We start from the raw sequence: 15,352 nt of genomic DNA on the forward strand, positions 1-15,352 counted from the left end.
ATCATCTAGTACTGATTCACTAGGAGAAAGGAGGCCAGTATGGGTGTTTAAAGGAGTAGCGGCTGCTACTGCTACTATATCTCTGATTTCAGCTGAGAAGGAAGAGGAAAGACTTAGAACTACACGAAGTGGTTCTATGGGCAATGGTTCACCACAAACAAGTGGTGAAATGGATTCAATACAGTTGAGTGATGAACATGACATACACAATCGAGGTCTCGGGCTCAGCAGGAAAGAACGTCCCACAGGCCTGCTTCCAATTTTTCTTTGGCAAAGTTACACATAACTGGATTATAGTTCACAGAATGATTAGGAGGGAAATCACAGCTCCCAGACACCTGTTGTAAACAGGAAAGTTTGTGTAGCCTGGAAAAAATGTTGGGACCATTATACCGTCTACTACAGTTCTGGATTATAGGCAGGTTTACATAATTTAAAAGCACATGAGTGTGGTCATCTGGTCACAGATGTGTAAGCATTTCAGTAAGAGGTCAGCTTACATCAACCCTACCAATAGAAGCCAGCAGGGCAGCTGGGGAGTCCTGGGACTTCCTACCCTACCAATACATCCCTTACCACACTCTTAGAGGCACCAAGGCTCTATTTCACCACCACTCAACGACAATTTACTATCAGCCTAAATAATGGTTTTGGAGAACCTAGGATGACACATGATCCTTAAGGAGACATGGGCTCAGTCCCCAAACGATCATAAAAGTAAGCAGGAAGGCTAAGCGGCTTGCATAGGAAGAACACTTGGGTTATGGTGTCACAAGGAAGGGAGCGAGTCCATGCAACCACAGAAATAGAGGAAGTGGCTTTGGAATTGGTGTGGGACACAGTTAACAACATGGAAAGCTTGGCTGGGCAAGGAATAATCGGGCTTAGCATGGAGCAGACTGGGAGCCTCTGGGAGAGGAAATTCAGAGGAAATTCAGAAGCAGCCTGCCTACCCCTGTAACGGCTATAATAGGGGCTTCATCCAGCCCATTTTCTGACAGCCACCTGAGGCACCTGGGTTTCCTCGTGGTTCTCATACCATCCTAGGATCTCAAGTATTCTCAGGCCTCCCAAAGACCCCGCTTCATTCTGTGTGTTTAAATCACTGGGTATAGGTCTAGGGTAGAACCACCCTAGAATCATCTATCCTCTGCAGGATTTGAACGTGGGTTGAAGGTGCCCTAAGAACTCAAGTTCACACGGCCCAGAGGCTCCCATCTCCTTACTTCAAGTTCAAGAAGCTTGTATTCAAGATGTGAACTTCCAAGCTACCCCAGGTATGATGTTTTCCACCCTTTCCCTTACCCCTACCCCTACTCCAAAACTAACTAACCACCTAACTAACTAACTAACTAAATAAAATTTTAAAAAGGAGTGGAGTCACTCCTCTGGTGATAACACCCTACCCAGGCTCTGCATCCAGGTTTTATCAGCAGTACTACTCCAGTCCCAGGGATGCAAAGCCCACTTCTGGCCTCACTGACACCGGGCAGGTATGAACATGGCACACAGACATACATGCAGGCAAAACAGCCCCTACACATGATAATGAATGGAGGCAGACTTCTCAGTGAACAGGCCCAGGCTGCCCACCCTAGCAGGTGGCTTTCCTGCTGGTGACAGGCAGCGAAAACTAATTGCCAGAAGTACCAAGCTTTCAGAACTCAAAGCAACTCCTGGCAAATCTCGGAACAGATACCATGGCAACGTGCGGCAAGGCTTCAGCAGACCCTGAATGACCTACTCCCACAAAGGGGATGGGGAGAGAGGTTTTAATAAGTAGGTAGAACCACTGACCAGAGGAGCAGGGAGGCCAGTATCTCCAGATTTCTAAATGTCACTTGACAGATTTGGCTTAAGTTTATTCTCTCAATGGCCTTGTGAAGCAGGGGATATTCTCTTTGCAGGGGGCAACACAATGGTTCTGAGTTCAGTAACTTCCCTTCTGTCACAGGACCAGCAGGTAATCAATAAGAACAGCACTCCAAAGCTTAGTGCCTTTCTGATGTCACACCTGGCCTCACCACACATTCAGAAGTGAGTCTGTGGAGGCCAAGGACATGACCCCTCCACCTTCAGGAGAATTGCAAGCAGGAAGCTTATTGTATTCAGTCAGCAAACACAGCTCTACTATGTCTGGTCTAAAGGAAATTTACCATAGACCAGCTGTCCCTTCTCTTTTCTCCCCCACTGTCCCCTTCCTTTAAAAGAGGGCCAGAAGAGAACTACAAGGCTGTTTACAGAAGAGCCCGCCCCCACCTGACAGCTATACTACTCAGCTCCCCATGGGGCAGCTTTATCTGATCCCCATGTTTCCCAGAAGGTGAAGCTGGATAAGACTATAAACAAGCAGCAGCTGGAAGAGCTCCGAGTGGCAGCTCTGGTCTGGAGAGAGCTAAGGATGGGCAGAGGGAAGCCAGCTGGATTCCCCCAAGCCAAACTGCTGCCATGTTCCTCAGGCTCATCTTATCAACTCCAAAACGAAGGCGTGACACAGCTCCTAGACTCCAGGGACAACCTCAGATAGCAACACAAACAGCTTACTTTGGAGCCCCAACATTCTTCTTCATTAACCCTACTTTGGCCCACCTGCTGGCTCATGCTTCATCCAGCTTGGTGCCCTCCCCCTAAATATCCATCTCTCAGCAGGTCAAACCTGGGAATAGCACTTACCATGTGCGGTGTCCACGCCTCAGCTTCTACTGACAAAGGACTCTGACCCACAGGCTGTGTGAAGGCAGGGTGACCAGACACAGGGAGGGCTGGAGGTGGAGCTCTGGAGTCTTGCCTAGGCCCCTAAGCTTAGCCACTCCACAGGCAGGACTGGGCCACACAGAAACCCTGGGGCTCCTTCAGCTGCCAATGGTTAATCTCCAGAAAGCATCGAAGTGGCCGGCTGCCAAGGCCCCCTAGCTCTTCAAAAAATCGAGCAAAGTTTTGAGTCATTTGCAATTTGCAGTCATGCAGACTGTAACATTTCTTAAGTGCCAGCAGACTCCCCTTTGCTATGGGTGCATACTAAACCAGGCCCTTAACACAGCCCACATGTCACACTCAGCATCAAAGGAACAGGTCCTTTTGTCCAAGGCTCTTTGCCCAGCCTGCTCTGTATCCATTTCTTATCCTACACCCAGGAAATCAACTGGACTGCCAAGGATCCTTACCTGGTATATATTCATCACCTCCTTTTCTTTTCCCTTCACAATGTGCAAAGTTGTATGTGTATTCACTTAGGCATAGGTCTTGTGATCACATAGAGCCTTCAGGTTGCAATGCTTTCAGGAAAGGGTTTGAGCAGAAAGTACTGTTTATTCTGGATCTTATCAACAGGCAGGCATTTACCTAGTTGGCATAAGGGCTGTAAGAGCTCAGAGTGGCAGAGTGAGGGAACTCTGGGTAAAGGAATGGCATAAGTAGTAAATAGTATATAGTCTTGAAAGCAGAGTGGTTGGTGAGGGAGTCATGGCCAGCAATAAGAGCAGAATAGGAGCTGAAGCCAGGCCATGTCAGCTCTGGTGATATAGATGTACAAGAAGCAATGTACAAGATGTAACAATGGAGGGTTCAGAGTGATACGATCATTCTGACTACACACTGGAGAGATGGCTCAGCAGTTGAGAGCACTGGCGAGGCTTCCAGAGGCCTGGGTTTGAGTCCTACCACTTAGATGGCAGCTCATAACCATCTGAAATGCCAGTCCCAGGGATGCAAAGCCCACTTCTGACCTCACTGACACCGGGCGGGTATGAACATGGCACACAGACATACATGCGGGCAAAACAGCCCCTACACATAATAATAAATCAATCAAAATCACTCTGGGTACAGCATGGAGAGTGAAGTGAACCAAAGTAGAGCCTGGCAAATTCATTTGGTCCTGGCAGTTCAGAGTAAAGGGGATCTGGGCTTAGACTGCAGCAGTCAAGGGAGAAGAGGCTGAGCAGCTGACTCATATGAATGAGATGGACAGAATTTTGACTGGTAAAGTGCAGGCCAAAGAAAGGAAATTCAACTCTAGGTTTCTGGTTGCCTGGCTGGATCCTTGTGTCACTCATTCACAGACTAGGGAGCTCTAGAAGTTAGTAGTGGATGGAGGTCAGTTTTGGATATACTGCAAGATCCATACAACCACCCACTACTTGGGAACTTTGAGTCAGAAACAGGAATGGGGACTTGGAGGGCATTGCCAAGCCAGTGGGTGAACTATTGGAAGTAGGTAAGGTCACTCAGGAAGGATGGATAGGTTGAGAGAAGCCACTTAAGTGGCAAACCCTTTCTTGAAAGCATTGCCAACTGAAGGCTTTACCTGATTATACGGCCCACGAATATGTGAACATATGCACATCTCTACACACTGTGAGAAACGGGCCTCATATGTTGTGTTTGGGTTGTCTGTCTGCCTTCCCGGTATATAGAGGGCAAAGGGCATTCACTCCTACATCAACAGAACTTCCCAAGGATCTGCTACATGTAATGTAGATGATATAATGAACATGGAACGTATCAAACCACAAATGAAGGGATTTGAATTTTACTCTTGAAATTTCACAGTGAAGTAAAGTTAGAAGTAGTTGTTGCTGCCTCTGCGTAAAAGCTCATTCTGGACACTAAAAGCTAATTCAGCCTGGAATGAGAGAAAATACTCAAGCTTGGGACTTGACCTCGCATTGAGTCCCAGCTCTGCTGCTCACTGGCAGGGTGAGCTGACATAGCTGAGGTCAAGTGTACTCACCGAATAGAAAGAAGGAACTCGAGATCTCCTGTCCCCACGTTCACACCTAGGCTCTGCAGCGCCCAATGACTACACCTACCAGGAGAGCCTTGAGTGTACCCAGCGCTACAGAGCTCCTTCTGCGTGAGCACACACTCACAGGCACACACCTTGAAGTCAGATGCTTGCTCAAAGAGCTGCCTCTAGGCAGGAACCGATAAAGTCTTAACAAAACAAAGGCATCAGCAGTGGGTGGGTTAACTCCAGTCTGAAACAAGTAGGGACAGCAAGAAATTCTAAACATCAAGGGAACACCTGCCCTGCCCAGCCTCACCCAGGGACTCTTCCCACCTCAGAAAGAGCTGGCCTGAGGCAGACCCAGGGGATGAGAGAAAGAAAAAGGAAGGAAAGCAAGGGGAAGAGGCACATGACCTCCTTGGCTCAGGCCTTCAGTGAGCATACTGGAAAGATGGTTCCCCACCTCTCCTCTACCATCCCTGTTCTTAAATGTCCTTTGCTCTTAAAATTCTACTTCAGTAACCCTTTCTTTGAGTAAATGAAGAGCTAAGACCCAGAGAAGCTGGCTAGCCCAAAGTCACATGGGTAAGACGAGCATTGGTGTCTACGTTGAGACTCAGGTATGGGTCTCCCAATTCCCATTCCATAACAGCATACTCTGCTTTGGAGTCTCAAAAGTTCTACACAGCCTGCCATGAACCAGGCACTTTAAAGCTAGGACAATATGAACACGCACTGACATCAGTTACAGCTGGTGTTGAAACCTGATCATCCGCCTGGAACAAGCTGAGAGCAAGATTCCTCCTGAATGTGGCCTGGTGTCTGGAGAGAACCCCAGTCTCTCCCAGGCCCAATCCTTGGCAAGCAATTCATAAACCAATGCCAAACTGTTTTCTTAAGAACCATTCTGCCCATTCTCTGCTGAGAAGCTGGTCCGCATTTTTTTTTTCCTATGCACATGTGACAAGGCCCTGTTAATTCTGGATGCCATTGAAAGTTGTCACAGTGAGAGATAGCAGAGAACTCCCACGAGCACCTGTGGAACCGGCCACTGCGGTGACCTGTACTCGTCTGCCACAGTCAGTTCTGGTGTCTGGGGTGAATGCCTGCCTCTATCCCATGCTCACTGAGACGCTAAGAGTCAGAATGTGAGCATGTGATCAGAGGAGAATAAGACAACACACTCAGAGACTGAGAAACAGAGGCACACTTAGCGTGAGGGGTACAGCTGGCTTGAGAAGTCCTTTCCTACGAGAAGTGCTTCCCCCCAAAGACATGGGCATTCTGCTGACTTTTCAGCCTCTTGCCTTGGCTTGGAAGACCCACTCTCTCAAGTCATATGAATATGGACAGGAAGATGAAGACAAACCTTAAAGTGGCAAATAGCAAAATGGGAAAAGACACCCGGTTCTGGCAACCAAATCCCAACTCTCATTCTGGCCTCCCAGAGACTGTTTTCCTGCTTATCGCCTTGAGATCTTCTAAAAATCAAGCTGCATCCAGTGGCGGCACATGTTTGAGAAGAACAACACGAAACACAGCAGCGCTCTAGAAAACTGAAAAGGCTTTGTTATGGTTTTCATTTTCTTATTCTTTTTTCCTTTTTTTAAAAAAAGACAACGTCTTGCTATGAGGTCCAGGATAGCCTAGAACTTGTCACCTTCCTACCTCAGCCTCCTTAGTGCTGGAATGGTAGGCATGGACCACCCGACTGGGTGGTCTTTATCTTTTGCGGGGTTCAGATTCACCCACTGTCCTCGGAGGGTGAGACAGACACCAAATATGGAACAATTTCTCCAGCAATATCATGGCAAGTCAGCTTTCTGGGTGGAAGTTCCAGGTCTGGGGGAGTCCTGCCTCATGTCCACATTCTCCACAGCACATACTCTACGTTAAATCTTCGGCGCTCCCACACTGCTCCTGGTAGGGCCAAAGGCAAAGGTTACTGCTCAACTGCAATCTCCCTTGGCAAGGGCCAGTGAGCTCAAGGGTGAGACTGGCTCCTTCTACGCACCTCCGGACAGGTCCTGCTACATAAGCCTCGGTCCAAACAGACTCTGAGCTTAGCATTTCAAAGAAGCAGATAGCCAACTAGCAGGAGAGTCTTTCATTTGAGATACTAACTAATGAAGTCTGGGCACGCACCTTAGAATTCCAGACCTGAGCAAACCTTCTGGGGCCACACAAGCCTGAAACAACCATTGCAATCCCAGCAATCAGGAGGCAGAGACAGGAGGACTGCAAAAGCAAAGAAAGCCTCTGGGAGATTCAAAGCTATACCCTGAACTACCTAAGACCCAGCCCCTCAAGAAGAAAAGGGGAAAGAGGTATGAAGGCTTTGCACCCCTTCAGGGACAACAAAGGGTCTCAAGTAAACGCCATCCCTTATAAGGAAGGACACTAAGGAAAGGTCAGACCAAAAAGAACTAAGTCCAATACCTACGAGGTGTATGAGCCTGGACCAGCCATGCTTCACATTAGCAAAATGGGAATACTTTCTTAATCACCATCTACAGAGATGAATCACTGAAGATGCTATAAGCTCTTGACAAAGACTGCCGGAGATGTTAAACTCTTACTTATTCCTGGATTAGTCAATGATCACCCCAAATATTTGAAACAAAGGATTTTCTGATGAATATCTTCTGAGGATTCAGACTCTATTAGCAGGCTCCATGACAATGCTTTTCGAAATAAAAATCCAAGTAGTATTTTCTTTTCACATAAATCATTTACCAAGTTCCAAGAAAAAAAAATGATGAAGTAAAAATAAAACCAAAAATCTAGGTAACGGGACTGTGAAAACATAGGAGGCAAACGGTGGCAGTGGGACTCTGGGAATGTCCCCTCCCTATGCAAACCCTGTCAGGTTGGACTTTAACTTTCTTTGCTCTGCCTTGGGCCATTTTCACCAACTCCAACAGCCTAACAATTCGGAGGATGGGCTGTCCTGGAGCTCTGTTCATCTTCTCATTACCACACCACAGCAGTGTTTTGAAATTTACAGCTGAGCTTTTTAAGTCAAAGGTTTGTAACCTTTGGAAGAGAAGGAGGAACAGGTACCTCAGAGAGTTCCTCACAGGACACCCCAACACTGAAACTGGATAGCCACGGCCACCCCCGGGAGCCTTCAGCCCACCCTCCCTGTGAGGTGGACAAGCGTTTTGGTTTTTTTTTCTTCTCTTCAGTCCTCTGTCCCAACAATTCAAACATCTGGGTGCGAGATGGACAAGAATTATTCTGTCCTCTGTCCCAACAATTCAGACAGCTGGGTGCCGCCAGCGCCATTCCGGGACTGGGGTCTCTGGGCCCCAAGCGTGGAGTCTGTCCTGATCGCTGTGGTGGGCAGAGGGCACATCGGAGAGCGGTACCTGGAGAGGATCGGGCCGCATCCTCCATCCAGCATCCACTCTCCGCGGCCCCTGGCCTGCCTCGATCCTCACCTGAGCCCCAAGGACCCCGCCTCCGTGGTCCTCACTGGCCCCCGAGCAGCGCCAGCGGACGCAGGTGCCTCCTCTGTTGTAGTGTAGCTTTGAGGGGCCAGTGGGACTAAGATCTCGCTGCGCCTGCGCAACCCAGCGCCTACGCCACCACGCCACCTCCACGTGACAGACACGCCCCCGCAGCTCCAGACCTGGGACTGGGTAGAACTGGGGTGGCCTTACGGCAGTGCTTTGAGAACTGACTCTAAGGATAATACCAGCTCCTCTACCTTCTGAGCAACCCTATGACAGGCTTGTCTTTCACTCTTTCGTGGTTGTTCGTTTGATGTAGCCCTGATTAGTCTGGAATTGTTCATCATCCTGCCACAGTTCCCCAGGTGCACCGCCGTGCCTGGCTTTCATCCAGTTTTCTCACTCCTGTAATAAGTGTCCATTACTGTCGTATAAAAACTGTAGTCAGAAGAACAGTTTCTGAGACAGGATTCACTGACTCACACAGAAGAGTTAAATATGAGGATGGTAGAGACAGAGGCAGAAAGAGATCACAAAGCAGTTTGCAAAAAGAAGTATTACAGCAGCCAGACAGGCACACTGGTCAGAAGTGGTCATCTGTCCTGTGTGTGTTGGGGGTGTCCACATGTATGGGACTGAACACCTGGCGAGAGGACGAGGCTGTCCTGGTCCATCCTTACCTTCCTCCCGTGTTTCTCACTGCAAGAAGCAAGACTCTTGCTATGTAATAACAAATTCAAAAGACTAGGGATGGCAAGACAGTTTTTATTTTACTCTCTTGTAGAGCTGGATGTTACCCTAAACAAAAGCTTAAAAAACAAAAACAAAAACAAAGGCTGCCCACCAATTTGGTGTCAAGCTTTTTACAGTCCTGGTCATGAATATTCTTTTCCTCTCTTCCCCATCAGCAGGGAGCTTTGCAGAGTTACAGTCCTTCCTGCTCAAAAGCATCACCTCCACACCAAATCCCCTTCCTCGTAGAGCTGGAGACCCTGCCCTGCTTTCCTGAGATGTAGCTTAGTCAGTAGCTGCCCCAATGGTTACTATTGTTATGATGAAATACCATGAGCAAAAACAAGTTGGGGAGGAAAAGGGTTTATTTGGCTTCCACTCCCATCTCTGAAGGAAGCAGGGTAGGAAACCTGGAGACAGAGCTGATAAACAGACCGTGCAGGGGTGCTTTTGGTGGCTACATTCTGATTTTATAGAGGCATTTTCTCAATTGAACCTCCAGTCCTCCAGATTCCACTCCTTGTGTCAGGTTGACATAAAATTAGCTATTCCAGCAGTAACTTACCACCGTAAGATAAACAGAGCACTTAGACAAATAAGTGTTATCTGACAGCTGGGAAAGAGCAGAGTCCTAGTGCCTCCTGATAGATTAGAATGATGTATTTCTTATACTCAGAACCTGGAGCTAGGCTGGTAGGCAGCAAGCCGTAGGGAGCTTTCTATATCTGCCCACCACAGCACTGAGATTCCAAGCTTGTACTCGTGCAATCACATCTGGAGTTTTACTGATACCCAGGGTTTGAAGTCAGGTTCTCACGTTTGAGCAGAAACTGCTTTTACCTGCTGAGCCATATCCCAGGAGATGGTCATCTCTGAGCAGTGTTCCCCCAACCCTGTTCACCTGGAAAGCACCTAGTGGTGTATAATATCCAAAGACTTTCCAGATTTGCCTCCCAAGTTTGTAGTCAACCTCACATTTCGTATAAATGTATGGCAGTATTCAACCCAGAGAGCCTGCTCAGGGAGCTCTCGTGAGCCATATTATGAGCATCTTTGTTTCGCTGCTGGGGTCCCAGAGCCTGGTCCTGGAATAGCATCCAGATATACCTGAGAGGTTTGTGAAAGAAAAAAGGTCTAGACTGAGGATGGTCATTAGCCTGAGAGATCTGACCTTTCACCGAAAAGATTTAGTATAATTTGGTACAGCATAAGTGTACTTATAAAATGCCAGTTCACCACCACTCCCAGAAGACTTTTCTCACATGCACCTCATTTCTTACTATGTATCTGGCCTGAAATAGGAGCATTGGCTAAAGGTGAGGAAGATTCCCAGGGGTTGCTACTGTAATTAAAACAGAAAGCCAGTTCTTGGAGACATGGGCATTCAGAACTTGATGGTTAATGATTATGGTTAATGTCATCTGGTTATAAGCAGTAGAATTCTAGGAATGAGGGATACTAAGAGTCTGCTGTAATATACATACTACTCAAATGTAAGAGGACATACTTATATGGATGATTCTTTAACATCCCAAATCTCCGGGCCTCAGCAGAGAAGACTGGCTCTGGGAGCTAATTAACATGCACCCAATATCCCAAGTTTCTCTTTGTTCAAGAAGGCACAGGCTGAACTCATTAAACTGCCACCAGACCAGAAAAATAAGTTATGAGAAAGCCAACACAGGAAAACTTATTTATAAAGCTCAGCAGATTTTAAAAGATCAAAACAAAACCCTTGAATAGTAGGCTAGGCCTGTAGCTAAGTAGAGTGATTGTATGAAGTCTTGGGTTCAGGTTCGATTCCCAACACAGGGTCAGCTTTGTAAGTAGTACACGCTTGCGATTCCAGGAATTGGAACTAGGAAGATAGAGACAGATGGATAAGAAGTTCGAGCTAATCTGTGCTAGTTCAAAGCCAACCTTGGATGGGTTGAAATTCTGTTTCAAAAGAAAAACAAAACAAAACAAAAACAACAACAGCAGTAAAACCCTAAACCAGAAATGATCCTCACCGCCAAAATCCACATAGCTTGAAGGATTTAAAGAGAAAAGCAATTCTGGACATATAAAGGTCACAAGATAGATTTGTTTGTTTTGGAGCAGGGTGTTGCTATGTTGCCTGTGTTGCCTCAAATTTATAATCCTCCTGCCTCAGTTCCTGAGCGCTGGGATTGTGTCAGGCCTGGCTAGCATGGATTTGAATCCAAGGAGGTAAAAGTTAAAGCTGACCGGAAGCCTTGGGACAGCTTAGGTGACATGGATATTACTATCTTGATGGACTGGGATACATTTTTGCACCACCAGTGTCATTAGAGCAGATAGCAAACAGTAAAAACAGGAGACGGAGCTGGGTAAAAACTCATCACTCAGTGTCCAGCATCTTTAGACTCAGCTGTCTTCATCTGCTTGCTCCACCGTGCCACAAGCTGGCATCATGACATGCTTCTTTAAGCCCTACAGCATTTGGACTCATGGAGGAAGAGTTCAAGAAGGAGAAAGCATTTAATGAAAAATGTCAAAAATTGATACCTGCCCTTATTGCTACAGGTTCATATTCCTAGCCTGTATATGCATAAAAAGTCAAATTTAGACCAAGACTTGTCTATGAACAACAAAGTCAGTAGAGCTCTTTCTAGAGCCTTCCCAGTGGATTATCAGATAAATCAATGACTGATTGGAGGACGAGTGGCAGGATCATTCTTTCCAGATTAAAGAAAGAAGGCTTCTGTGGAGTCCTTTCTGTTGTCCTTTTAACTAGTCCTGTGTTCCATTGGGAAGGTTTTATTTATGTATAATAGAAAAAGAACTCCCCAAATTGTGTAGAAGTGACCCTGGTTCATTTGCTTCCTTGCTTTGTTAGTCACAAGTTGGTATCATGCTAAGGCTGATTCTGCTGTGGTGATTCTGAAATGGTTCCTAGGACCCATCATAGAGAAAACATCTACACACTAAGAAATGAATGAAGCAGAGCTTTCCTGTGATGTCTGGTCCTGTAGCCTGAGTAAAGTTGTACTCTGATTCATCTCAGTCGCTATCACTGTGGATCTAGCAGAAAAACAGAAATGAAACAAACATGTTAGGGCATTCCTTACATTTCTTGGCAACCAAAGCTGACTCTGCTATTTTTAGACTCATTGATGTCTGGATTTGCACACAATATTATCAGCTGGCTAACAAAAGATTAGATACCAAGCCTATCCTCTTCTTTCTTTGTGCATCTGTGTTTTCTTTGTTTGAGTTGTTTTTTTGTTTGTTTGTTTGGTTGGTTGGTTTTTTTTTGTTTGTTTGTTTGTTTTTGAGCCCCAATTACTCTATGGACCATAGCCTCCCATGAAACTTGTGGTCTGAATGTTGTGGTTGCAGCTTGCAGCTCCAGCCCAGCTGACACAGTACCTCTTAAGGGATGCTTTCATTTTGGATAACATTCTGTTGAAGTTGTTGTGGCAGTATTAGGTGAGATAAAGACAAATTCCTCATCTTAGTCAGTCTTTCAAAATATGAGTCAACTGAGTGTGGTGGTTCAGGCTTGGAACCCTAGCTCTTCATTTGGGAGAAATGGGAGGGTAAAATCAGGAGTTCAAGACCTGTGTGAGCTTATTGAGACCAAAATAACAACAAAAGCAACAAAAATATAAAAAGTAAAGCGTGTGCATGTTAACTGTAACCTCTCATCCTTTGGAATTTCTTACACGTTTTAGAAGATTCAGCAACTTTGACAGTCTGCTACAGTTCTTTGCTCTGTGCATCAATCTCCAAACACAATAAACATAAAAGAATCCTTTTACGTCTGCCATGCTCCTTTCTTCCTCAATACTGTAATTCTATTTTGCAAGAAAATAAGGAAACCAAGTCAAGACTAATGACAAAACTTATTTTATTGTTATGGTGGTTTGAATATGTTTGGGCCATGGGAAGTGAAACTATTAGGAGGTGTGGCGTTGTTGAAGGATGTGTGACACTGTAAGGAGTGGGCTTGGAGACCCTTTCCCTAGCTGCCTGAGAGACAATCTTCTCCTGGCTATCTTTGAGTCAAGATGGAGAATTCTCAGCTCCTTCTCCAGCACTATGCCTGCCTGGGTTTTGCCATGCTTCCCACCTTAATGATAATAGACTGAACCTCTGAACCTATAAGCCAACTCCCTAAAGGATTAAATATTTTCCTTCATAAGAGTTGTCTCAAGAAAGAAAATATCTAATAAAAAAATGCAGTTAAAAAAAAAAAAGAGTTGCTTTGATCACACTATCTCTCCACAGCAATAAAACCCTAATGAAGACAATTGTTATCAAATTTATGTTTGTTGGCTCAGCTTACACAAAGGTGGGAAGGACCTTTTCAGGTCAGTACCAACTCATAGTATAATACTTTAGGATTTATACATTAATGAAATGTAACTCATACAGTATGAAAATATACACAGGGGCTGGAGAAAGGACTCTGTGGCTTAGAGTATGTACCTGCAGAGGACCTGAGTTCAGTTCCTAGCATCTATATTAAATAGCTTGCAACTACCTGCAATTATAGCTCAATGGGGGCTGATGACCCCTTATGAACTCTGCAAGCACCTGTCCTCACATTGAAAGGACAATATAAACCCCATTTGTCTCTATTTAAGGACCATGTCTGATTTCGAAAAGAAGACCATAAACACTAGTTCCAGGAACAGACCACAACTCCCAGAAACTAAGCCATAAGGCACCAGCTCCAGGAACAGATCATAAACAAGGTCATAAAACCCCCTCCCAAAGAACAGCCTGGGTGGGGATAACCACAAAAGTGGGGAAATATCTTATCTCAGGATGGGCCATCTGTACTGGACAGCCCTATCTTTATGCTTAAATGTTCATGACATAGGAATGCAGACCACATAGCAGCTACTAATAAAATTTTGGATTACCTGAACATTCTAAAGAGTTCCTATTGTTCCCTATAAGAAAGCCTGCATGCTGGTTGTTTCTGCAGAATAAACACTCTTTGTCCTTGCATACTATGTGAGTCTGGGGTCTTCCTTCAATGATTCTCTTTTTTTTTTTTCCCAGCTCCTCCTTCAGTGATCTTCAGGTCCTTACAGCATATGTGCATTCTCCCGTCACCTCCAATCCTGCCACCTATATAATTTAAAAAACCCACAGTGTACATAATTCCAATAAGGGGTCCACAATCTGAGCAGCTATGACCACATTAACAGGTTCTTGGGCCATAGAAACGAGGTCATATCTGGTGTTCAGACAATAGTCACTGTAAGATCAGATGTCATTGGTTGTAATGCATGACCTGATTTCAGAGGTATGAAACTTAGAAGTGGAAAGCTCTGCTGTTCCATAATGATGACAGTTAGACAGGTAGTTGTTCTTTTTTGTGTGCTCAGCCCTGAACTCCAGATCACGAGGAGCTTCAACATGATAGCTTAGGCTTCTACAATAGTTGATTTTAATTGTCAGCTTGACTCAATTTAGAATCTCCTGGGAAGGGAATCTTTCCTTTTTCCTCTTTTATTTAACATTTAATTTTTGTCATATAATATATTTTGATCATGTTTTCCATTACCCAACGTGTCCCAGATCCCCCCTACCTCCTTTCCCTCCCGACTTAATTTTCTCTCTCAATCTCTCTCTTTTTCTCTATTCCTTCCAACTTCCCTCCCTCTTGTCCTCGCTCTTAAAAAAAAACAAGCAATTTATTGCATCATGTTATACCATGTTTGGTTGATTATCACCAGGAAGCCTGCTTTTTTCTGAAGGGAAACAGAGAAGGTGTAGATCTGAGGGAGAGGGGAGTTGCCTGTGCTAGGAGGTGTGGAGGGAGAGGAGGCTGTGATGGAGATGTATGAGAAAAGAAAAAAAAATCAAACACAAATATCCATAAAACAAAAAAAGGACAAAACACAAAGTTCACCAGAATATAACAAAAGAAGAACTACAATAAAACCATAGAGTTCTACTAAACAAGGAAAGAATTTTAAAAGCAGTAAGGGAAAAAAGGCAAGTAACATATAAAGGCAGGCCTATCAGAATTACTCACCAGACTTCTCACCAGAGACTATGAAAGCTAGAAGATCCTGGGCAGATGTCATACAGACCTTACAAGAACACAAATGCCAGCCCAGACTACTATACCCAACAAAATTCTCAATTACCATAGATGGAGAAAACAAGATATTCCATGACAAAACAAAATTTACACAATATCTTTCCACAAATCCAGCCCTATAAGGGATAATAGATGGAAAGCATCAACATAAGGAGCAAAACTATACCCTAGAAGAAGCAAGAAGGTAATCTTTCAACAAATCCACACAAACCTAATTCCACCTCTTACAACAAAATCAACAGGAAGTAACAATTATTTTTTCTTAATATATTAATTTGAGAATTAATATGACCAACATATCCTAATCGATTGAAATCCAATAATATGAGGAATTGGAAATTTGTTGAT

At 45.0% G+C, this 15,352-nt stretch overlaps 1 protein-coding gene across 4 annotated transcripts in view; it reads right to left on the minus strand.

Annotated features, from left to right (window-relative positions):
• The window catches only part of Prxl2a (peroxiredoxin like 2A), a 20,301-nt gene extending 11,998 nt beyond the window's left edge, over positions 1-8,303 (minus strand). Inside the window, exons 1-2 of one of the 4 annotated variants that reach the window (XM_031362111.1) lie at positions 8,173-8,262; positions 6,099-6,285 (exon numbers count right to left, since the gene is read on the minus strand). In XM_031362111.1, coding sequence (XP_031217971.1) covers positions 6,099-6,164 — 66 coding nt within the window. In that variant the 5' untranslated portion in view covers positions 6,165-6,285; positions 8,173-8,262. Of the gene's footprint in view, positions 1-2,673; positions 2,752-6,098; positions 6,286-8,172 lie in introns of those variants that run through there. The other 3 variants (XM_031362114.1, XM_031362112.1, XM_031362113.1) reach the window with 3 other exon arrangements.
• Between the last annotated feature and the right edge of the window lie 7,049 nt (positions 8,304-15,352).

Source organism: Mastomys coucha, unplaced genomic scaffold, assembly GCF_008632895.1.
Source record: "Mastomys coucha isolate ucsf_1 unplaced genomic scaffold, UCSF_Mcou_1 pScaffold9, whole genome shotgun sequence".
Classification (NCBI taxonomy): domain Eukaryota; kingdom Metazoa; phylum Chordata; class Mammalia; order Rodentia; family Muridae; genus Mastomys; species Mastomys coucha.